Source organism: Pteropus vampyrus, unplaced genomic scaffold (genome assembly GCF_000151845.1).
Source record: "Pteropus vampyrus isolate Shadow unplaced genomic scaffold, Pvam_2.0 Scaffold215, whole genome shotgun sequence".
Taxonomy (NCBI): Eukaryota; Metazoa; Chordata; class Mammalia; order Chiroptera; family Pteropodidae; genus Pteropus; species Pteropus vampyrus.
Genome location: NW_011888996.1, coordinates 3561078 through 3588284, shown reverse-complemented (window position 1 = coordinate 3588284; position 27207 = coordinate 3561078). Strand labels below are relative to the sequence as shown.

Below are 27207 nucleotides of genomic sequence, written 5' to 3'. Positions count from 1 at the left end.
AACAAACTAATAATGAAGACAAAATGGAATAGTAAAATATACTCAACTAATGCAAAAAAAGGCAGGAACAGAATTAAAAAGGAACAAAAATCAGATGGGACAAATAGAAAACAAACAAAAAGACGTTAGACTTAAACCTAACCATGTTAAAAATTTCACAGAATTTAAATAATCTAAAACTCTCCAATTATATAAAGAAATTGTCAGGACTAATAAAACCCAAATATAATCTGTCTATAGAAAACTTGGTTCAGATGTAGACTCAATACAGTTTCTAAATACAAGTTTCAAAAAGAAAATCTTGGCAAAATAAAACATGTTGAAGAAAAAACAAAATTAGCAGTATCTCATCATCAAAACAAAAATCAGAGAACCACTGCATTTTATGGATTGAAAAGAAACCTATAGAATTTGTGAACCAAACAGAAATAAAAAGACTAGCAGCTGCAATCTATGCTGTTCATTATCTTAATGCCAGAAAACATATTGGAATGGCTCAAGGCTAAAGGGGCAAAGAGAAATTGTAACTACCAGCAACCTGCAAAAGTCTCAAACCAGCATTTTCTGTTCAGTTTGCAGCATTCAGACCTATAAATTATGGTGTCTACAATACTGAATACTATAATTAAGGTTGTACTGGCACTTCTATTGCAACCCTATGTTTTAATTCATTCATAACATTCTTAGAAAGTCCTTCGTGAAACTGTGAAACTAAGACTTCCTTACTTATCTTAATCTAAATGTGACTTTTCATCTTCCTAAAGTAAGAGAGCTATGGGAGAATAAAAATACCCCAGTTCAAAACGAAAAACCTTTCCAAGGATTAAACGAATACAATGGTACCCATCAAAAACATCCAACATGGCAAACAAGAATTAAAATTTCCTCAATAAGAAAAAAAAAATTCTTATGTAACCAAAAATCCACTTTATGCCAAGTTTGCTATTTGTGTGGCATAAATTTCAAGCTTACACATGACATAATGAAAGATCCTATGACTTAAATCAATATATGTATTTTTTAAAGAAACAGGTCTTTGTAACAATGTTACTTTCTAAACAGCTAACTAAAAAGAGTCCTCTTTCTACTCTCTAATTGGAAGCTGTAGACACAGGTAGAAATTCAAGAAACAATGATTCTGTTCTCAAATTTTTAAAGCAAATAATAGAGTTTGAAACAAATTTATCTTCATTTTCATCTGTGGCTTTGGTTTTTTATTTCCTTTCCAATATTGTTTTTAAATCACTCAAGAAATTTCAGCTTGAAAACAAACCTAAAACAAAGTATTTTACCCTATGATGGTTCTAAGACTACAAACTTTCTATGCCAAAATTAAAATCATAAACCACCCAAGATATATTTTTTCCTTAAAACATTCAACGAGAGAAAGGTTTTGTCTCATTAGCCACATCAGTATTTAGTACGGTACTCAATAAAGATTTGAATGAACTTTTCAATTTTTCCTTCAAATAAATTAAGTACTAAAATAATAATTTTGTACGTCTTACCCGCAATGAATAATGCCTGCTTCATATATTAATCTTCAGTGACTTCCGATTACTAATTATGTTGTTATATGATGAGCTTGACAGACAAATCTTTAACCTCTAAAAAGAATCCAAATTAACAGTACCATAATTCATCCCGACAGTCCTAAATAAAATTTCCAGAAGTCATCCTAGAATCTCAACTTCCCCCCTACATTTCCCTCCAGAATCTGTTCCCAGTTCTCCATGCCCACAGCCAACGACTTAGTTCTATCTAGTTCCCATCATTTTTCTAGATTATGGTAAAGTGAACCTAACTAATTATCTGAAATCCTCCAATCTATTCTTCCGCTCTGAAAAACCAGTCAACTTCCTAAAATTCAATCTAAAATTCAATCAAGTTGCTTACTAGCTTAAAATAATTCAATAGCTCCCTACTCTCTACACCAGTGGTGCTCAAATGTTTTGATCTCAGGAACTTTTACCCTCTTAAAAATTACTGAGAGCCCCAACATCTTTTTTGTATGTAGATTATATATATCCATATTTACCATATGAGAAATGAAAAAGTTGAAGTATAGATTTTATGTATATATTCTTTTATAATTACTTTTAATAAATTTACCACATGTAATACTTATAAATGAATTATAAAATTTTAACTTTTTGTTTTATGAAAAATACCAATATTTTCCAAACAAAAAGAAAATTAGTAAAAAATAAAATTATTTTACATTTTTAAAAAGCTGGCCTATAGAAGATAGCTGGATTCTCATATCAGCTTCTGTCTTCGATCTGTTGCAATATCATATATCAAGTAGCCTCTATTCTATTCTATCCTCAAAATTCTATTCTATCCTCATAAAAGGATGATGAAAAAAAGTAAACTATGTCTTAGTATTATTATAGTTTAACATATATATACCCTGAAAAAACTTGGGAATCCCTGGGGGTCCTCAGATCATACTTTGAGAACCACTGGATGACAGTAAAATCCAAAGTCTTATGAGTTGCACAAAAGTTCATGATCTGAGAAATTTATTGAATTAGATAAAAAACAGATTTGAGGAAATTACCCACATTGGAGCACAGAGAGACAAAGAAATAAAAAATAAATAAAAATAAAAAATAAATGAAAGGTTAGGTTGCAAAGGAATGACTGAGAATGTCTAATATGTGAAAATCAAGTTTCAGAAGGCAACAGTGAGAATAAAACTGAATTAATATTCAAAGAAATTGAGGATTTTTCAGAAGTAATCAAAAACATAAATCCACAGACAATAAATCCCAAGGATTAAAAAAAGAAATTCATTCCAGAGACACTGTTGTAAAACTGAAAAACACAAAAGACTGAAAAAAAAAGTCTTAAATACAACTAGAAAAATATACAATAAAATGACAGCACTAAAAGGCAAAAACTCAACAGTAAAAATAAAACCATTTCCATAGTGGAATAGTATTTTTAATGTACTGAAAGAAAATAACTGCCAACCTGATGTAACCAAATAAACTATCATTAAAGATTGAGAATGAAATAAAGATTTTTAGACAAATAAAAATTTAATGTACCAATTACTAATAAGGATATTAAATCAGAAATCAAAAACCTCCCCAAAATCAAAAGTCTGACTAGATGTCTTCACTGGTGTATTTTTACCAAATATTTAAAGAATTAATACCAATCCTTCTCAAATGTTTGAAAGAAAATAGAAGAGGGGCAAATACTTCAAACTCATTCTATAAGGCCAACATTACCTAATATTAAAAAAGACACCACAAGAACAGAAAATTATAGGCCAATATCCATGATGATGACCACAGATGCAAAAATCCTCAATATTAGCAAACCAAATTCAATGATACTTTAAAAAGATCATATACCATAACCATGTGATTCCAGAAATACAAGGATGATTCAACATATGCAAACCAATCAATGTGATACACATTAACAAATGAAAGACAAAAATCATATGATCATCTCAATAAATACAGAAAAAGCATTTGACAAAATTCAACATCCATTTATGATTTAAAAACTCTTAGCAAAATAGGTATAGAGAGGAACGTACCTCAACATAATAAAGGCCATATATGACAAGCTCACAGCTAACATCCACAATAGTGAAAAACTAAAAGCTTTTCCTCTAAGATCAGGAACAAGACGAAGATGCTCACTCTCACCACTTTTATTCAACATAGTAGTGAAAGTCTTAGCCAGAGCAATTAGGCAAAAAAGATATAAAAGGCATCCAAATAGGAAAGAAGAAAAATTATCTTTGCTTGCAGACAACATTATCTTACATATAGATAACTCTAAAGACCCCCTACAAAAAAAAAATTGTTAGAATAAACAAATACAATAAAGTTATAGGATATGAAATTGATATACAAAAACCAGCTGCAAACTATTAACAAACTATCAGAAAGAGAAATTAAGAAAGCATTCTCATTTACAATAGCATCAAAAACAATAAAATACTTATGACTAAATTTAACCAAGGAGGTAAAAGATCACTACACTAAAAACTATAAGACACTGATGAAAGAAATTAAAGGCACAAAGAAATACAAAGATATCTCGTATTCACACATTGAAAGAATACTGTTAAACTGTCCATACTACTCAGTTATCTACATATTCAATGCAATCTCTACTAAAATTCCAATGGCACTTTACACATAAATAGGAAAAATAATTCTAAAATTTGTATGGAACCACAAAGCATCTCAAATAGCAAAGCAATCTTGAGAAAGAAGAACAAAACTGGAGGCATCAGATTTCCTGACTTCAAACTATATTACAAAGCTACAGTAATCAAAACAGTATGGTACCAGCATATACTGTTTTTTTTATCAAAGGAACAGAACTGAGAGCCCAGAAATAAATCAATACATATATGGTCAACTAATCTTTGACAAGGGCACCAAGCACACACAATGAAGGATGGCCTTTTCAATAAATAGTGCTGAGAAAACTAAATATCCACATGCAAAAAAAATGAAAATGGACTCCCATCTTACACCACTCACAAAAACTAACTTGAAATTAATTAAAGACTTAAAAATAAGACCTGGAACTTGAAAACTACTCGAAGAAAATCTAAGGGAAAAACTCCTTGACATTAGTCTTGTCAGGATTTTTTTTTTTTTTTTTTTGATATGACACCAAAAGCACAGGCAACAGAAGCAAAAGAAAAACCAGGTGGGACTACATCATATTAAAAAGCTTCTGCACAGCAAAGGAAACTACCACCAAAATGGAAAGTTAACCTATGGAATGGGGGAATATATTCGTAAAATGTGTATCTGATAAGGAGTTAACATCTAAAATATAAATAAAAAATTAAATTCATACAACTCAACAAAAATCCAATTTTAAAATGAGCAAAGGAACTGAGTAAATGTTTTTCTGAAGAAGATATATAGATAGCCAACAGGTACCTAAAAAGGTGCTGAACATCACTAACCATCAAGATAATGCAAAGCAAAACCACAGTGAGATATCGCTCACACTTGTTAGGATAACTATTATCAAATAGACAAGAGATAACAAATGTTGAAAAATGGGAACCCTTGTATACCTTTAGTACATTGGTACTGTCGTTATGGAAAACAGTATGGCAGTTCTTCAAAATTTTTTCAATAGAACTACCATATTATCCAGCAATCCCACTTTTAGGTATATATCCAAAGGAAACAATATCACTATCTGGAAGAGATATCTGCACTCCCATGCTCATTGCAACATTACTCACAAGAGCTTATATATGGAAACAATGTATTAGTGTCCATCAATGAATGAATGGATAAATAAAATGTGATACACACACAGGAACTGGAGTGTTACTCAGCTATGAAAAAGAAATCTTGCCATTTGTGACAACATAGATGAATCTGGAGGGCATTATTCTGAGTGAAATAAGACAAAGTAAAACTCATGTGTTATTACATTTATGTGAAATCTTAAAAGTCAAACTGATAGCTCTTTATCTCAAATTTTTAATGGTATTTTAAAGTTTTGGTTTAGAGTCAACAGATTTTTTTAAGTTTTTTAATGAATAATAAATATTATTTCTACCAACAGCCTTGCAAATGGTTACATTTATGGGGTCCAAAGATTTTTAAAGTTTACTTTCTAGGTGGTACAATGATAAATTTACTACTCTCTTTAGGTTGAAGAAGCTTTTTGCAAGACTTACTAACACAGTGAGTGGAGAAGCATATACAATCATGGAATGAAAGAACGTTGTAGCAAGTCTTGCCCCATTTTAGATGAAGTCCACAGAGGCTGAACAAGCAAGAATATGCAAAAAGAGAGGAGCACATGGCTAAATGTAAATTACTACTAATGTTTTTGTTCTTGAGCTGTGTGCTGGGTCCACAAAGATTTATTAGATTAGGCTGGAGCAGACTAAACTAGCTAAATAAACAAACAAGAAAGACCTGGACCACTGGTGATGATATGTCTTGAATCAAATTCTGTATCTGAAGTCTGAAGGAAAAAAAAAAAAACCAAACAAACAGTTCATAGGTAACAAATCTGCAGGATCTAAAATGGGTATGAACTGACAACAGACGTCTCTGAGTCAATAGTGAAAAGTTCATAAATATTTTCTGAGTGAAATATCAATATATTAAAAATAACTCAAAGTGAACAAGGTGGTCTTTATTTTACCTAACACAACTTGGTCACGTCCTCATCAAAAAGAAATTTCTATAATTAGAACTACTTACAAAGATATATAAAGGCAGTATATTATAACTATTTTCACTAGAATCATACTCAAATCATTATAAATCTAATTGTCTTTTGTGGAGAAAATTATATAAAATTCTTAGCAATGCTTTTGAAGCAATGCACTGAAGAGTAAGAAATCAACTAATGCTGGTACAATTAAACTTTACAAATTAAACATAACTTATCAAGGCACTTAGCAATATTATATTTTTGTAATGATCTTTTCTGAATTAAACTTCAGATTACTAACTTCTAAATTATATTCCCATTAGTATTACTTTTAACAGTTTAATATCTATAACTCTTAAGGGCCCCTCCATTTAACATACCATCCCACACTAATTTTTTTTAGGAAAAAAGTCTTCATTGTGATTCTATAATGTAATAATTTGAAATAATTTATTCAGTTTTACAAGTACATGTGTAATTTTCTAACTTTATTTTCTACTTTATTAATCATGCTTAAAACAAGAAAATAAACTGTTAAAAAAATGTTTCATCTATAATCTTCTTACTGAAAAATAAATTCCAATCACCAGCATAAATTCAAGTACTACTCTCCAAGGGTATACGCTGCTGAATAATTTGTCCAAATGAAACCTACAATTCTCAAAAATCCTTTCTACCTCAAAATTTTAAACATCTGTAAAAATTACTTGTTTTGAGAGTGGTTTACAATCATAACACTTTGACCTTATGCTGTACACACCACCAAAGTCTCAAATGCCATACAAGAAGGAAATCTGATCATTCCTGCAGTAGCCATCTGCACAGTCCAATATCAAATATTAGTTCTAGGTGGCACTAAGTCATGTGTTACAAATCTTTTTCTGCAGACTCTATAATTAGTTGTAATTTGCCTTTTCTAAAATGTGTTTCTTATGGGACATCTGGCCTTGAAACTTTCACCTTCCCATTGAAAAAAGTGTCTGGATTTTTTTTCTGGTAATATGGAACACTGCATGGGTGGCATAACCAAGACCAGACTTTTATAAAAAATTAAATTCCAAGAACAGATGATAATTAAGAATCATTTAAGTATTATCAAATACAAATGTAAAATAAAACTCTGTTGCAATATAACTATCTATAGATTATTAAATCAATCTACCAAATATTTAAAGTTCACAAAATAAATTTTCATGGGAAAATATAGCATTGATATTCTTACTTCCAGGAACTATATTAGTTAAGTTAAATTGGGTAATCCAGATTTAAATCAAAGATTTCATAAAAGAAAAAAAAAAAATTTGAGTTGATATGACACTCAACATATCCACTTAAAATAGAAAATGATTCTAACAATTCATAAATAATCTTAACTAATTTCACAGAGACTTGTTATATTTATAAGGATACACTAATACTGCCTTAAGGTGCTTATGAAAACAGTCAATTTACTAATTCTCCTCAATTCATCTGGTTCCAGAAAGCATTCCTTAAAACAGAAAGTTAAATGTGAGTTAAGGAAAAAGTAATAAAAACAAAGGACAGACACTACTTTTCTGCAAGATGAAAATAGAAAAATGCATCACAATTATGCTGCTGTCCAGACCTATTTGCTTCCTAGATTAGAAAAATTTTGGTACAAACTCCTTAAAATCAATATTACATCTTTATAAAAAACACTAAAAAGAAATATGATAGGTCAGAGAATAAGTCAGAAAAAAATCCATTTCTGATGCCAAAACTTCAAAGACAACAATAAAATTTGGTATATAAAGTCAGATTCGATATATTTTTATCTTCTCAAAAAATAACTTGAGAAGTTGTCACCTTATTTAGAAATGTCATGTAAATAAAAAATCATGCAGTTACTTTGCAAAAATTCAAAAACCTTCGCCTGAAAATTGGACACAATTAGGCCCCACCTATAATGAATATATAGATAATAAGCAATCTACATGATCCCTATGAGGGCTATGATCAGATAAGTGAAATCAGTATTAAAATATCCCTTAGGACATTTAATACAAATTTAATAACACCCTTTTGCAATTAATTGTGTTACTTCAATAGGCATGTAAAAATAATTAGTATATAAGATTAATTTATATAAAAGTTGACATATCCCAAAAGTTAAAGAACTATCAAACACTAATAACTATAAAATTGGTTAATATAAACAACTAGGTTCAATAATTTCATACCTGCATTCCATCTTTAAGTTTCAAAATGCATTCCATTGTGTTGATGGTAATCACCACTGATTCCGAACCCAGTTTTGTCCATGGTACATGGATCCTCAATTCATGAATATGTCCACTTAAAAAAGTGAAAGGTAATTTCAATTCCTTAAAACACAAATATTAAATAAAAATTAGTAAGTACTTAATCTTTTTTCTAATATTCAAATTACTTTCTTAAAAGAAAAATGAAATCTCCAACACAAATACAGTTTAAGAATTATTGTTTGTCAAAAAGTAGCATCAAATACCTTGTTAAACTACAAAAAACTAATTGTGCAAGTTATATTTAACAAGCTACTTAACTTGTCTAGGCCTCAGTTTCTTACTCTGCTGAATGGAAATAATATACAATACCTAGGACATGACAAAGGCTCATATATAGTAGTGGTGGTTGTAGTAACAGTAGTAGAGAGAGAGCAGCAGTATTTGAGATAACTGCAATGGTATGATGTTTAAAATCTCCACTAAAAATATGTCCTCAAAATGTGTTTTAAACTACAGCTAGAACAGGACTGTAAGGCAAGTTGAACAGGGAATTGAAGGTGAGACAGGAGAATGACCTGACAAAATAAAAATTGATCAACCTTAATAAAAAAACTTACTAAGCTTTACCTAATTAGAGACTGTACCTGGATACTATTTGGTCATAAATCTGAAATGTATTCTGAATGTTTTTCATTATTATTAGAGAGAACGTTAAAAATTAAAACATAACTATCACTACGATCACTTTATACTAACTCATTTCACTTTCAAATAAAATTTTTGTTACAAATCAACAAAGGAAAAAAAATAAATTGTATTTAGACTGTATTTCAATCACATTTTTACAGTTATTATAACTGTTTGTGAAAATTAAGATAATTACTACATTTATTCATTCATCCAACAATTGCTTACGTACTTTTTAGCAAAATAGTAGCAATACAGCTAAACATAGGCAGTATGGTAAAGTGGTTAAGACCAATAATAACTCTGGAGCCAGCACACATGGATTTAAATCCTACCTACCTAGCCCAGTGACAGTGGGCAACTTGTATAATGTATCTGTGCCTCAGTTTTTTTATCTGTAAAATTTGGATAAGAACAGTATCTTTGAGTCTACGGCCATGACACCCTGAATGTGCCCGTCTTGTCTGACCTCAGAAACTAAGCAGGGTCAGACCTGGTTAGTACTTGGATGGGAGACCACCTAGGAATACCAGCTGCCGTAGGTGTTAAAAAAAATAATAGTACCTTTGAGGATTAAACTAATTAACTTGTATAAAGTACTTACAGCACTGTCTTCCTTAAAGAGCAATCATTATTAAGATGCTATTATTATTATTATTATTATTACAAATATATATGGGCCTAATGTATGTTTTTGCAAATTTTTCTAAAGAGCAGAATACTAAAAAATCTATTTCTACTACTCTAGTCTAATCAAATGCCATGATTTTTAAATATTTTTCATTATTACATTAATTTTAAAGATGCAATAATTTCAAGCATTAATCAACTGGTACAGATTATAATTTGTTCCATGTCCATAACAAAGGCAATATTTACTGAATATTTACTCTGTACCAGGTACTTTTCTAAGAACTTTGCCTTGCATACAACAATGTTTATAAAGATCCCAAAATGTAAATACAGATAAAGAATATGAGACATGGAAAGGTTGAGTAACTTCCCGAAATGATTCATCTAGGATAGCAGGACTCAAAACTGGAAAATATGATGCCAAGCCCTTGCTCTTAACCACAATTATACTGCATCTATACTTCCATTACGAGCACTGAATGCCTTTCCAAATGCATCTATCTGGACAATGAACCAATGGCATTTCCACCTCTACCACTCCCTGATTTATATAACAATGATATACTTGTGAAATGTTGCAATCAAAGTTGCAATCTATGGGCCAAACTAGATTTTCTCAGGGAGAAGTTAAAAGACACATGAATCAAATTTAAGACCTTAGTATCATCAGAATGCTACTAATCAACTGAACTATTAACCAAACACTAACACAAGAGGCAGCAGTCTACATTAGAACATGAAATTTTGGACCACATTGCCAACATGGGAAATCCGACTGAAGTTAAACACTTATTAATCATCTGATTATAAGCAAGATTGTTTCCATTTCCTCATTACAGACTTGTGATAAACACATGAGAACACATATACATTTTATCAAAGGCAAACAGATGGATCCCTAAGATAAGCACAATAAATGATTTCCTTCTCATTCCCTTTCCTTCTTAAAATACATCCTAAAACTTAAAATTTTTTATTCATTTGTAACTATTCAAAAATACACAATACAAAATGCATCCCTAAAACCAGAACATCTATGACTATTCAAAGGACATTAGTAGCAAAGAATTTAAGAAGAGGGTTGAATAGCTCTCAAAGATCTAATTCTAGGTAGGCTATTACAAAATATTCTAACGTGGAATAAAGGGACACTTTAAAAGTGAACATAGGCAACAAAAGCAAAAACTGACAAATAGGACTAATTCAAACCTAAAGAATGAGAGAAAATATCTGCAAACTATCTATGTAATAAGCTGTTAATATCTTGAATACATGAAGAACTACTACAACTCAACAACAAGTAATCCAAATTTTAAATGGATAAAGGACTTGAAGAGACATTTCTCAAAAGAACATACACGAAATGGCCAACAAGTATACAAAAAGATATTCAACATCATTAATCATCAGAGAAATGCAAATCAAAACCATAATGGCTTATCTCTTACCTGTCGGAATGGCCACGACCAAAAATAAAGTAACAAGTATTGGCAAGGATGTAAAGAAATCAGAACTCTTGTACCCTATTGATGAAAATGTAAAATGGTACACTATTGAAGAAAACTCTATGGGTGGGGGGGGAGAATTCTCAAAAATTAAAAATAAAACTACCATATGATACAGCAATCTCCGTTCTGAGTATATACCAAAAGGAACTGAAAGCAGGATCACCAAAAGGAACTGAAAGCAGGATCTCAAAAAGATACTTGCAAAACCATTTCCATTACAGCATTATTCACAATGGCGTAGCGTTGGAAGCAATCGGGCCATCAAAAGACAAATGGATAACAAAAATGTGGTACATACATACAATCAAATATTATTCAGTCTCCAAAAAAAAAGGAAAATCTGTCCTAAGTTACCACATGAATGAACATTGAGGACATTATGCTAAGCGAAATAGGTCAGCCACAAAAAGACATATATTACATGATTCCATTTATATGAGGTATCTAAAGGAGCCAAATTCTCAGAAACAAAAAATAGAATGGTGGTTGTCAGGGACTGGGGGAAAAGGGAGTTCTCTAGTAGGCACAGAGTTTAGGTTTGAAAGATGAAAAAGATTTGTTAAGCAACAATATACATATAATTGACACTACTGCAAACTTAAAAATGGTTAAGCAGGTAAATTTTATGTGGTTTTTACCACCAAAACACACACACACACACACACACACACACACGCACACACACTTCAAGAATTGTAAGTTAGGAGCTTGGCAAATCTCCTCAAAAAGCAATGACAAAACTAGACAAAGTTGTCGAAACAACCAAAATCTCAGAAACAATAAGGAAAGGCTAGCCTGAAGTCACAATATTAGTACAAACAACAAAACAGAAGCCAAGCCAGGAAATTAACAGAAAGATCCAGAGAACAAGACAGCCAAAGATGGCCTTGCTATTACTTCATATATCCCTGGGCTTCTGAAAAGCTAGCTGTATGTGCCAGGTTGTGCTTAATTAGAAGACAACAGAGAAGGCCCTAACAAGCTACTCATTCATTGTTGACCAAGAGGCCTTGTAAACACAGTAAGTAAAAAAAAAAAAAAAATGGGTCAGACTTGTAAACTCCCTGAACTTTGAAAACATTATCCAATACATACATACATACATATATACACACACACAAACATACATACATACATATCCCATATCAAAGAGCAAAAGCCTTACTGGTTAAACAACCTCTAACCAATCACTGGCTGACAACTAAGTTATAGTGACCCAGGAGTAATGCATAAGAAGCCAGTCCTAAAAATAGAAAGAATTGGGGGTTTGCAGGGGAGACTGAGCACAGACATCAGAGACCACACACTGCAGGGAAATAAACACCACAAGTATAGTCCAGGCAAGTCACTAAACAAATAAACCAAGAGTAATAACAACTATCCCCTGGCGAGAGGAAATCAGAATTCAGAGTTGCTGTAAAGTATAACCCAAAATTACTAGTTTTCAGCAAAAAATTATGAAATGTGAAAAGTATACAAAGTAATCAACAGAAACTATCTCTGAGGGTGTTCATATGTAAGACCTAGTACACAGAGACTTCAAAACATCTATTATAAGTACGTTCAAAGAAAAGAAAAGATATTTAAATAATTAAACAAACATACAACAACAGTGATCATCAAATAGAAAATATCAGTGAAATAGAAATTACAAAAAAGAATCAAAGAGAAATTTAGGAGTTAAAAAGTACAATAAATTAAATGGAAAAATTCACTAAAATTTGAGTTCATCATCAGATTTGAGTTGGCAGAAGAAAGAATCAGCAAATCAACGCCCAGAGACATCACAGTATAAATCTTAAAAGCCAAAACAAAAGAAAATCTTGAAAACAGAAAAAGAAAAGCAACTTGTCACATACAAGGAAATCTTTGTAGGTTAACAGCTAACTTCTCATTACAAATAAAAGCAAGAAGGCAGTGAAATGACATATTCAAATAAAATAACTGTCAACCAAGAATTCTATATCCAGCATAACTATCTTTCAAAAATGAAGGCAAGATAAAGGTATACCCAAATAAACAGAGACTGAGATAATCTATCGCTAAAAAAATACTAAAAGAATTTTTTCATACTGAAAGGAACACCAATGGTAAATCAAATCCAAACAAGCAAAGAGCACCAATAAAAGAAAATAATGTAGATAACTATTAAAGGATAGTATAAATGTATTTTTTCTTTCTCCGAACTGATATAAAAGGCAACTGCATAAAACAATAATCATAAAATTGTACTGCTAAGTTTCTAACATAGCACAAAGGAGTGGAAAGAAATTGAGCCATAGTGGAGAAAGTTTCTATATTTTATGGAATAAAGTTATCATTAATCTCAAATAGACTGTGATAAGCATGTGCATATTGTAATCCTTTGAGCAACCACTAAGAAAATAACTCAAGATGGGGGTCAAGATGGAGGGCAAAGTAAGAATGGGATTCACCTCCACTCAGGACCACAGTAAAATTACAACCAAATTATAAAAAAAAGTGAAGAACCACCTGAAGTGTGACTGATCATAACACACACATCTGAGGATATAAAGAAAAAGCCACATCGAGACCAGGAGGATGGGTGGAAATACAAAACGGGCTGGCCCTGTACCCAAGCATGGTGGTGGAGCACCAGGAGGGAGGGAGCAACTGGAGAGGCCCCCATGAAGGAACGAGGGGCCCTAGCCTTACATAGTGGCTCCCCAGCACAGAGTTCTAGCCCCAGGAAGAAGAGTTTTCACAAAAATCTGTAAAAATCAGTAGGGATTCCATCCAGGTGAGATGAAAAGAAACTAAAACCCCAGACATTCCCCTTAAAGGGCAGACACACAGACTCATTCGCCTGCAGACATGCACCCTGGACATGGACGAAGGGTCAGGAGCTCAGGAGACACAAGAGACATACAGGGAAAGACAGAGATGAGTGGTACCGAAGCAAGGGCTAGAGGGACAGCCGCCATTGTTCCTCTGTCCGGCCTTCTCCGGGGCAGTCTGCAGACAGGCAACGACATGCCTGTGTTGAACCCTCCCCCCACACAGCCAATTCTGAAGTTACACTGGCCCGATGAGACTGACCCGCCGCCTCCAACTCACAAAAACTCACGATGGGACTGTTGCTGGGAAGCCACTCCCACCCTGCCCCTTCTTGGGGCTGACCATTCTATGCAGGCACATTTCAGGGGAGACACCCTGTGGCTGATCACTGCAGCCAGCATGAGCTACAGTAATCTCTTCAGCTTATCATGGGACCTGGCGGCTCAACACAAACAGCAGCTGGCCTCACTGTGATCTGTAACTTTGTGGGTGCCCACAGACAGAACTGGCAGCAAATCTGATGTTGTACTGGCCTAACAGTTCCATGTCTCCCTTAAACTCTGCCCCACTCAACCCTCAAATTGCTCCAGGCGGGCTACTGCCTGGCAGTGGCTCCTACCCTGCCCCGTCCCATCCCAGGGCTGGGCATTCTGTGTAGGCAATAGACCTTGGCTCAGGTGGCCCACACAAGGCCCATGCATTCTGGGATAGACTTTCAGTGACAGGCCACAAACCCTGCCCTGAGCTACTATATTTCTTGAACAGATCTCAGGTGTTTGTAATCTCGAGGTAAGCAGCAGTTGGCAATCTGTGACTTTTACAGGAAGCCAGAGAGAAAAAACTGGCACAAAAACTGACACTGCAGTGGCCAAGAGAAATCTGTTAACTATATTCCAGTGATTCCCTGAGTCCCTGCACCACCAAATTCGCATACCACACAAAACCCCACAAAGACACTTCCAGCTGTGGAGTCTTAAGGCCAACTGGCAGGCAACCTCAGGCCTTGAGGCGCACTAGTAAGCTAAATCGCCCCAGGCTCGGTAATGAGGGTAACCACACCACAGTATGCAGTGTAGTCTTTCCCACTTTCCTTTAGATCTAGCACAGGCAGCAACCATCCACAGATCGCTTTGTAGATCCTACCAGGTAGCCTCAAGCAATCAAAGGCAGCTTCTGAACTTGGCCTACTTGGAAGCCGTTCCCAAGGGGCCACAGAACCAACACACTTGGAAAGCAAAACTTGACTAGATCCATAAGTGGTACACCCAAAGGATGGTTTCAACAAGTACACAAGCCTGCTGGATAAATCCCATTCACAAAGGTCAGCCCTCCAACGGCAACGCATATCCTGTGGGTATGGCCAATCCTCACAGTCAGCCTGAGAGCTAATCCCACAGACTGATATGCTAACAGCAATCAAGGCTCAGCTAAAACAAGAAAACACACACAACCCATACAAAAAGACAAACCCGGAGCTGCTGGAGCAGGTGATTAGGGAGGTTGTAACACCAGGCCGCAAAGCACACCTACTATATAAGGCCATCTGGCCAAGGCTGGGAGATGCAAATCTTTCTAACACAGAAACAAACATGGAGAGGCAACTAAAATGAGAAAAAAAATACATGCCACAAATGAAACAGGAGAAAACTCCAGAAAAAAAAAAACTAAACGAAATGGAGGCAAACTACCAGAGACAGAGTTCAAAACAATGGCTATAAAGATGCTCAGTGAACTTAGGGGGAGAATAGATGATCTCAGTGAGAACTTCAACAGAGAGTAAGCATAAAAAAGGACATAGAAACCATAAAAAAGAGCCAGTTAGAAATGAAGACTACAATAGCTGAAAAAAATACACTAGAAGGAATCAGCAGTAAATTAGATGAAGCAGAAGACTGAATCAGCAAGTTGGAAGACATGGTAGCAGAAAAACCTAATCAGAACTGCAATAAGAAAAATGAATCAAAAAACTAGAGAGTAACTTAAAGGACCTCTGGGACGACATCAAGGGTACCAATATCCACATCACAGGGGTACAACAAGAAGAGAGCAAGGCATTGAGAATCTATTTGAAGAAATAATGACAGAAAACTTCTGGAAAAGGAATTAGACATACAAGTCCAGGAAGCACAAACAGTCCCATACAAGAGAAACTCAAACATAGCCACACCAAGATACATCATAATAAAAATGCAAAAGGTTAAAAAAAAGGAATCTTAAAAGCAGCCAGAGAAAGGCAGCTAGTTACTTACAACGATACCCTCATAAGAATGTCGGCTAATTTTTAAACAGAAACTTAGCAAGCCAAAAGGGACTGGTAAGAAATAGTCACAGTAATGACAAACAAGGACATACAACCAAAAATACTCTAGCAAGGAAGGCTAGCGATTAAATGGAAAGAAAGATAAAGAGCTTTCCAAACAGAAAAAAAAAAAAAAAGGCAAAAAAAGAACCCATAAATGTGAAAAATAAAATGGCAATAACTATGTACCTATCAATAATCACTTTAAATGTAAATGTTTTCATTGCTCCAGTCAAAAGATAGGCTAGCTGTATGCATAAGGCATATATACATATATATATACACATATATATATATATATATATACTGTCTCCAAGAGACCCACTTCAGAGTAAAAGATACACAGACTGAAATTAAAAAGATAGATATTTCATTCAAATGGAAAACAAAAATAGCTGAGGTAGCAATACTTATATCAGACAAGAGACTTTAAAACAAAGGCTATAATAAGAGACAAAGAAGAGCATTACACAATGGGAAAGAGATCAACACAATAAGAGGACACATTCCTAGCAAATAAATATACACTCAACACAGATGCACCTAAATATATAAAGCAATTATTGGCCAACATAAGGTAAGAGATGGTGACAGTAATACACCGATAGTAGGAGACTTTAACACCCCACTGACATCAATGCACAGATCTTCAGACAGAAAATAAACAGGGAAACAGTGGACTTAAGTGGCACACTAGACCACATGGATTTAATTGATATTTTCAGAGCGTTTCACCCCAAAGCAGCAAAATATACATTCTACTCAAGATAGAGAAAGACAAAAATCGCATAATTTCACGTACATATGGAATCTAAAGAACAAAATCAACAACAACAATAAAAGTGGAAATAAACTCATAGATAGAGAGAATATTTAGAGGGATACTAGATGAGACGGGGGTTGGTGGGGGACAAAAAAGGCAAAGAGATTAAGAGGTACAAATGAATAGCTGCAGAATAGACATGGAGATGTAGCGGGAAGCATGGGGAAGTTGGTTAATAATGCTGAAATAAATATCTAAAGGGGAAATGGAGTACTAGATTTAGTGGGTGATCACTTTGCAAGTTATGTAGATCATTGATCATTATGCTATACAACTGAAACTGGTATATTATTGTATGCCAACTATAAATGAATGAAAAACTCATTGAATTGTACAACATAAATACAAGCAACTGTCTATTATATTTCCATAAAGACCAAAAAAAAGTGAAAGAAAAGAAAATGATACCTAGAGACAAATAAAAATGAAAACACGAGAACTCAAAATCTATGGGACACAGTGAAAGCAGTCATAAGATGGAAATCCATAGCAATACAGGCCTACCTCAAGAAACAAGAAAAAGCTTAAATAATCTAATCTTACACTCAAAAGAACTAGAAAAAGGACAGCAAACGAATCCCAAAGTGAGTAAAAGTAAAGAAATAATAAAGATCGGAGCAGAAATAAATAATAGAGTCTAGAAAAACAAAAGATTAATGAACCCAAGAGCTGGTTCTTTGAAAGGACAAACAAAATGGATAAACCCTCAACCAGACTCATCAAGAAAAAAAAAAGAGTACCTAAATAATTAAAATCAGAAATGAAAGATTAGAACTATGGACTCCGCAAAATACAAAGGGCTATAAGAAAATACTAAGAGCAATTATATGTCAACAAATTGGACAATCTGGAAGAAATAGATACAATCTCCTAAAACTAAGTCAAGAAGAAACAGAAAATCTGAACTGACCAATTACCACCAACAAAAAATCGAATCAGTAATCAAAAAACTCCCAAAAAACAAAAGGCCTGGACCAGATGGCTTCATAGGTGAATTTTACTAAACATTCAAAGACTTAACACCTATTCTTCTCAAACTATTCCAAAAAATTCAAGAAGAGGGAAGGCTCCCTAACTCTTTTTATGAGGCCACCATTACCTTGATTCCAAAACCAAAGACATTACAAAAAAAGAAAACTATAGGCCAATATCTTTCCTGAACATCGAAGCAAAATTCTTCAACAAAATATTAGCAAACTGAATTCAGCAATACATTAAAAATATCATACACCATGATTAAGTTGGATTAGTCCTGGGATACAAGGTTGGTACACTAACCACAAATCAATGTGATACACCACATTAACGAACTGAAAGATAAAAATCATATGATCATATCAACAAATGCAGGAAAAGCGTTCAACAAAATTCAGCATCCATTTATGATAAAAACGCTCAGCAAAGTGGGAACAGAGGGAACATACCTCAACATAATAAAGGCCACAGATGACAAACCTACAGCCAACCTCAAACTCAATGGGGAAAAGCTAAGCATTTTCTTTAAGATCAGAAACAAGACATGGATGCCCACTTTCACCACTTCTATTCAACATTGTATTGGTAGCCCTTGACACAGCAATCAGACCAAGAGATATAAAAGGAATCCAAATTGGAAAGGAAGAAGTCAAAGTGTTACTATTTGCAGACGACAAACTATATATAGAAAACCCTAAGGATTCCACTAAAAAAAACTGTTAGAACTGATAAATGGATTCACTAAAGTAGCAGGAGGCAAAATTAATATTCAGAAGTCAGTTGCATTTTTATACGGCAATAATGAACTTTCAGAAAGAGAAATTAAGAAAATAATTCCATTTACAATTCCATCAAAAATAAATAAATAAAATATCTAGGAATCAAATTAACCAAGGAAGTAAAAGACTTGTTCTCGAAAAATTGTAAGTCACTGAAACAAGAAATTGAAGAGTTCAAATAAATAGAAGCATATACCATGCTCGTGGGTAGGAAGAATCGACATCTTCAAAATGGTCATACTACCCAAAGCAATCTATAGATACAATGCAATCCCTATCAAAATATCAATGGCATTTTTCAGAGACTAGAATAATCCAAATATTTATATGGAACCCATAAAAGATCCCTAATAGCCAAGGCAATCTTCAGAAAAAACAAAGTTGGAGGTATCACAATACCTGATATCAAACTATACTACAAAGCTATAGTAATCAAAACAACATGGTACTGGCATCGAAACATACATAAATCAATGGAACACAATAGAGAGCCTGGAAATAAGCCCACATCTATATGGTCAATTAATCTATGACAAAGGAGGCAAGAATATACAATTAGGTAAAGACAGTCTCTTCAATAAATGATGTTGGGAAAATTGGGCAGATACAGGCAAAGAAATAAAACTGGACTACCTTCTTATACCATATAAAAGAATAAACTCAAAATGGATTAAAGACTTAAATGTAAGACCTAAAACCATAAAACTTCTAGAAAAAAACATAGGCAATAATCTCTCTGATACTGCTACTAGTAATTTCTTTTTAAATTTATCTCCTCAGGCAAGAAAGAAAAGAAAAAAACAAATGGGACTACATCAAATTTAAAAAGTTTTGCACAACAAAGGAAAACATCGACAAAACAAAAAGATAAACTGCTGAATGGGAAAAGATATTTGCCTATGATACATCTGATAAGGGGTTAATATCAAAAATTTATAAAGAACTCATACAACTCAACAACAAAATAACAAACAATCCAATTAAAAAATGGCACAAAGCTTGAACAGGGAATTCTCTAAAAAGGTACTGCGGATGGCCAACAGACATATGAAAGATGCTGAAGATCACTAATCATCAGAGAAATGCAAATTAAAACCACAATGAGATATCACATCTCACCTATCAAAATGGCTATCATCAATAAATCAAAAGACAAGTGCTGGTGAGGATATGGAGAAAAGGGAACCCTTATACACTGTTGGTGGTATTGCAAATTGGTACAGCCACTATGGAAAAAAGTCTGGAATTTCCTCAAAAATTAAAACTGGAACTACCTTTTAACCCAGCAATTGCACTAATTCGTAAAGATCTATGCACCTCTATGTTCAGGGCAGCGCTATTCACAGTAGCCAAGATATGGAAGCAACCAAAAGTTATGGTTCATACATACATTGGAATATTACTCAGCCATTAAAAAATGAATCCTACCATTTGTAATGACATGGATGGACCTAGAGATTATTATGCTGAGTGAAATGAGTCAAAGATAAATACCATACGATTTCACTTATATGCAGAAACTAAGGAACATACTAAACAAAAACAGACTCACCGATACAGAGGACAATCTGGTTACTGACAGAGGAGAGGGGTGTTGGGAGTCTGGGAGAAAAAAGTGAAGGGTTAAAGAAGTACAAATTAGTAGTTAAAAAATAGTCACAGGGATGTAGAGTATAGCATAGGGAATATAGTCAATAGTATTGTGATGGCTATATGTAGAGCCAAATGGGTGATAGAGTAATCAGGGGGATCATTTCATAAGCCATATAAATGTCTAATCAATGTACTGGATACCCGAAACTAATTTTTTAAAACCTCATTAAAAAAAAAGAAAATAACTCAAAATTTGAAAATCAACAAACAACTAAAATAGAACACCAGAAAATATTTACTTCATGTAAAATAAGATAAAGGATTATTTGAGAAAAAAAGACATAAGACACATAGAAAATAGCCGAATGTAGGCATGAATCCAACCATATGAATAAAAACATCAAATGTGAATGGATTAAATACTCCAATCAAAAGGCAAAAATTATCAGACTGGATTTTAAAAATTAACAAGATCCGGCCATATGCTCTCTATAAGAGATATACTTTAGATTCAAAAACACAAATATGTTGAAAATAAAATTAAAAAAAAAAGAAGTTATCATGCAAACGGTAATCATAAAAGAGCTAGAAAATTACACTATTATCAGACAAAACAGACTTTAAGAAAAAAATGTTATTAAAGACAAAACGGGACACTTTATAACAAAATGGTCAATTCATGAAGAAAATATAAACCGTATATGAGCAGAACAGAGCCCCAACATACATAAAGCAAAAACTCACAAACGTGAAGAGATATAGATAATTCAACAGTAATCATAAAAACTTAAATACCTCATTTACAATAGTGAACAAAATAGACGAAGTCAACAAAGATGTATAAGACCTGAACGTTATCAACCAATTAGACCTAATATCTGTAAACCACTCCATCCGACAAGCAAAAATACACATTCATCTCAAGAAAAATCAGAAAACATTTGAACTGAAAAATAAAAATGCAACATGCCAAAATTTATGATACAGCTAAAGAAATTTATAGCTGTAAATTCCTATAACATAAATCAATAACCTAAGCTTCTACCTGAAGACAGTAGAAAAATAAACTAAACCCATGTAAACAAGTTAACCCAAACTAAACAAGCAAAAACCTGGGAACCACATGCCAAAAAAAGGGAGAGAAAACAGAAAAAATATGCAGTTAAACTCTTCTAAGACTTTTCAGGAAATGGTAAACGTATAAACTAAAGGTAGACACTAAAAAGTCAAACATACATTTTGTAAACTTTAAGGTAAGCAAATAATTTTTAACCCTTTTCCCATTTAGAAAAAAAAAGTGCAGCTCACTGCCAGTGTTCAGTTAACATCAAGCATAGAAATGTTATGTTTTCTAGAATTTGACATTTTCAGCAATCGAGAATTTCTATATTTTGTAAATGGAAATACCACTACTAAAAGCTGAATCTAAAAAAAGAATGTCATTCGCTTTCAAAGACTATCGATATAATAGAGCGATGTAAAAATAATAATAAAAGCAAGATATTTCACAGCAAACTTTGGGGGTAAGGTTAGGACTGTAATTTTGGGCGGTAAGGTTAGGACTGTAATCCACGAGTTATCTCCGGGTAAATGCTGCAGCCACAAGCGCCGTCGGCAATATCTTTGGGGCAAATAGGAAATGGGTTAAATGCAGCAGTTGATAAAACTCAATGCCCATTCATAATTTTGAAAACTTATTGGAAAACAAAGAATAGAAGAGCATTTCCTTAACCCAATAAAAAGTATTTACTGCTAACAATATACTTAATAGTAAAATGCTGAATACTTTCTCACTGATGTTGGGAACAAAAAGAATGTTCTCAAGATCTCTACTGCACAGTGCAATAATGAAAAAATAAAAATAAATGGTCCAAGCACTGGAAAGAAAGATGTAAAGCTGTCATTATTTGCAAATAATGTGATTGTGTACACAGACAATCCAAAAGAATCTACCAAAAAGTATTAGACAAGTTAGAACGGCCACTGGAAGGAAGATTACTAGACTAAAACCAACTGTATTTCTAAGTACTGTTAAATATAATAATAATAATTAGAAAATGCAATTTTAAAAAAATAATGCTGCTTATATCATCGAGATGAAATTTAATGAAACATGTGCAAATCTCTCTGAAAACTTCCTTCAAATCATTGCTGAGAGAAATTAAAGACCTTAAAATACAGAAAGCAATGTTTTGTACATGAGTCAAAAACTCAATATTATGTCAACATAATATGTTAATACGTTATTTCCTCCCAAATTAATTTACTGACTCAATGTAACCTCAATTAAAAAGATCAAAGGGTTTCCCTTTGGGGGGTAAATTCTAAAATGTATAAGCTGAAATTAAAGTGTTTATGGAAATGAAAAGGACCTACAATAGTTATGACCATTTAAAGGAAAAAAAGAACTAAGTTGGAGAAATTACACTGTGAGGTATCAAGACTTACTGTAAAAGACAATATTTGACAGAAGAACAGACAAACAGACCAATGAAGAGATAAAGAATTCAGAAAAAAATCTACACATATGTCAACCTGATTTACAACAAAGACTACAATTCAGTAGGGAAAGAACGGTTCAACAAATGATGTGAATTTAGCATCAATGGAAAAAATGAATCTTGATCTCTACTTCTCAAGTGCAGAAAATTAATTTTAGAAGAATCACAGAGTACGATAAAGCTTCTAAAAGGAGAGTAACTATGACCTTGGAGTAAGCAAATATTTCTTCAACAAGACATGAAAAGTACTAACCATAAAGAAAAAATTGATAATAATATGAATTCTGTCCATTAAAAGACACTTTTAACAGCAAAAAGACAAGCTACAAACTGGGAGATACTGTAAGACATGTATCTGGCAAAGGACTCATTTCCAAAATGTATTTTAAAAAACTCCTACACCTCAATAAGAAAAAAATACATTTTTTTATAAAAAGGCAAAAGAATTAGAAACTTTACAAAAGATATCAAAATAGCCAATGAACAGCGTGTCAAAGTGCTCAACATCATTAATCATCAGGAAAATACAATTTTTAAATTAGAAGATACCACTACAGACCCACCAGAAAAGCTAAAATCAAATACCAGACATAATAGCAAAACTGTGAAGTAACTGGAAACCTCATTATGTTGTTACTGAGAATATAAATTGGTACAACCACTCCAGAAAATTACTTGGCAATATCCATTAAAGCTAAACATATGAATACCTCCTAGGTATACACCTAAGGGAAATTAATTACCTATGTCCACCAAAACACACATATAAGAATGTTCATGAGAGCCTTCTTCATAATAGCCAAAAGCATAAACAATCTAAATGTACATCAATAGAAAAATAAGTAAACTGTGAATCTTTATACAATGAAAATACTACAAGGCAATACAAAGAACTACCACTCATGCAACAACATGGGTTAATCTTAGCTATAATGTTGAACAAAAGAAGCCAGACACAAGTAATTCCAATTTATTTAAGGTTCGAGAAGAGGTAATACTTACATATGTTGACAGATGTCAGAATAGCAGTCACCTGTTTTAGGGGTGGGGTACTAATAACAAAGCAGTGCAGGAGCCATCTGGGTGTAGGAAATATTTCTTAATCTGGATAGTGGTTTCATATATAAAAACTGAGCTGTATACTTAGCATATGTGCTAACAAAAAATACATATATTAAGATAATTAACATGGAGAAAGGGGAAGGAGTCAAAAGTATTATTTCTTAGTGTTAAATCTAGATCATTCAATAATAGAATAAGCAGTAGTATATAAATAAAAATTATCGATAACTATCACCATCAAATAAAGCCTTTCCTTATCTCCTAAAAAGCAGTTGGTCTCTGACTCTCCTGAGTTGCCACAGATAATTTTTGTATCCTCAAGCCTAACAGAGTTGCCTAGCATGTGTTAGTAATAAATACACTAAATAAGTATCAAGTATATTACTTTGAAGTTACAGTTCATTTGCATCAGAGCGTTCTCAGGATAAAAGAAACTAAAAAGAAGTGATTTAAGAAAGTTTTCAATTTTGCTGGCATTCTCAATCTGTGTCCACTCAATAGTCTGAGGAAGCCACGGGTAATGTCATCTTTCATACTGAGACGGAACTTTCCTCAAGATCTTGCTGTCTTTTGGACTTTTCCATTTCCCAAAACGGAAAATGGGAATGTATTATTTTCTAGCATCATACAGAATCTTAGCAATGTAAATTAGCATATTCGGTAAGGCTTGAGAATAAATAGGCTGAGCGACTGTGACAAGAACAATGAGACTGTTTTCCTATTTGGTGAGGCAACTTTTGGAAATCTGATTTTAACAATTACTAGTAAGAAACCATAAAAAAAAATATTTTGTAAAGGAAGATCTCTAGTTTCAGGGTAGCCTAAAATACGTTAGCAGAAAAATTAAGTTTTTAAAGCGTAAAGTAAAAGTGTAAGAAACAACAGATTACTTCTAAACAAGCCGAAGATGTTTCCAATCAATGACAGCTACACACTTTACCTGTTCCAGCACATCCAACTTTAACTCGAGCTTGCTGAGAACCACGTCTCCACCCCATAATGAAAGCTGTAGATCTGATGGCTTTAAGTTCTTGATGTAGCGATTCACATAGCTCATTAAAATTGGAGTCACATATGACTCTAGCATCGTTTAAGGTTCAGAGGAGTCGGTCAGAAGCTGAAAGAGGTAAAGACAGAAATATCAGAATAAAGGAGTCGGTGGTGCAGCAAAGGAAAGAGCACGTCTCAGGAGAAGAGGCCGAAAAGCAACAGTCTCCACGTAAGCGGCCGCTCGCCTCCTTCCAGAAGCAGAAAAAACTCGAGTGGACTCTCTGCAACTTCCTCATTAGAACTCCCCTCAACTGTCCTCAACTCGCCTAGCGAGGGCTAGGAGTAAAAGTAGTGACCTGAAGATAACGAGTCCCCTAAAATAGGATAATGAAGTGCGACCGGCTCCCCCTCAGCCGCCGCACGCCTTCACAAGCCCCAAGGCCCTCGCCTCCCAGAACACAGCCAGATCTACCACCACAAAATCGGAGCCAGAAAGAAGCCGGCTTCCGGCTTCCGCCCTCCGCCCTACTGCACCCCCGGCTGACACTCACACCAGAGTACCGTGGCGTCCTCTCCACCTCCCGGTATCTAGCATCCGCCCCCAGCGGCGGCACAGTTCCTCAACAGCTCCACTTCCGGGTGTGCCCCACTCTGTGTTCAGAACAAACAGTTCCTCCACCGCCACCGCCCGACTCCACAGTAGGACAGGACTTCTCAGGCTGGGGAAGCTATTCAGTGTTGTCTTCTAGGAAGAAATCTCTTGCCCTCGGTTATCCTGTGTCCCTGCTCCGACCTTGCCTGTGGTCGAGAAAAAGCTCTGAGAAGTGCTCTGGGAAGGTGGGCGGACCGGTAAAGTTGAGACACCGGAGAGCCGGAAGTGGCACTCGGGAGAGAGTAGTTGCTGGAAGTGGAGTCGAGTCTGGATTCCGGCAACGCGGAGTGCCGCAGGTCCTTGGAGGAGGGAGAATGCGGGTCCTAGTGTTTAAAACCCTGAAAAACAAGTGGTTATGGTTTCTCTTGGAAAATGGAAAGCCTGTGAATAGGAACTGGGATTCAGTGGGCAGGGCAATAGCAATAATGCCGAAGGTAGGAGAAGCGGGAAGAGGAAAGGAGATTTAAAGTAGATCTGAGGTTCATTTGGTGGAGGAACGGTGAATGAAGAAATAGAAATTGAAAGAGTCGGCTCTGCAACTTAAAGGAATGCGTTTTGGCCAGACGTGTAAACAAGCTCTCGGGTTCTTTTACTTTGGCGAAGCAGTGGTTAAGTATTACCGAGTTTGCTGATGCGGGGCCAGGAAGGGATGGTCAGAGAAGATTACGGAGAACCATTGAATTACAGACAAACGGATTTCAGAAAAGGGGCGGGAATATCGGAAAAAGGAAATTTGACTCCTAGAGACAAAATGAAAAGAAATAGCAAAGAGTTTTAAGAGTTGGTGTTGGATTTATTAGGCTGAAATGAATGTATAAAATATTACCTTCTAATGCCTTGCAAGATTACAGTCAAGAAACTTGAACACCTAACTCAGAAAAATATACACCGAGCTTAAAGGAATAGCATAGGACCTGATGTCTAATTTTTGACCAGTGTTTTATTTTGTGGTAACCTCTGAAGAAAACACCTACCACTGCATTTTGAAAATAGACAACTTATAAAGTTATTAAAATGCCTACCCATGTTGTCATCGCATTTAACTGAAAATAAGAAATTCCTAAAACTCTTTATTGGAATTCAAGTTATGATTTCTTGAAAGAATTTTAGAAACTGCAATAGAAAACAAGCATAAGAGGATGCCAAAGTGTTTAGATTTTAATTTTATTGATGGAAATAATGTACTAAGTTTAATAAGGTGACAGCGAATCAGCTAATTGTTAATTCAGAGCAACTGTCCCCTCAAAAGCCTTGTTGAATAATCCAAAAGTTTTGTTGAATAATCGTATTAAAATGACTAAATTAGCAAATAAATTAAGTAATTTCTTATTTTTCTGCTTCACCTGTAAAGCGAACATGTTGAAGCCATGACTCATAAGTTTTAATATAAAGAAAATGGTTCCACTAATTGTATGAAAGCCCTAGGTGATCTAGAACAGGAGCCAAGTCATTTTCTTCTAGAGAAAGAAAAAGGTCCTAATCTTATTTGGTGTAGCAATTTAAT

The 27207-nt window shown here is 34.1% G+C and overlaps 1 protein-coding gene across 12 annotated transcripts in view; it reads right to left on the bottom strand.

Moving 5' to 3' along the window:
* The window catches only part of LOC105300614 (vacuolar protein sorting-associated protein 13B-like), a 361156-nt gene extending 334803 nt beyond the window's left edge, over positions 1-26353 (bottom strand). For 8 of the 12 annotated variants that reach the window (XR_002783438.1, XR_002783439.1, XM_023538223.1 and 5 more), the window contains exons 1-2: positions 25002-25178; positions 8379-8522 (exon numbers count right to left, since the gene is read on the bottom strand). Coding sequence is in view for 10 of the 12 variants with exons in the window: in XM_023538223.1 (XP_023393991.1) it covers positions 8379-8522; positions 25002-25148 (291 nt within the window). In the remaining 2 variants the exon portion in view is untranslated. The other 4 variants (XM_023538219.1, XM_023538222.1, XM_023538221.1 and 1 more) reach the window with 4 other exon arrangements.
* Between the last annotated feature and the right edge of the window lie 854 nt (positions 26354-27207).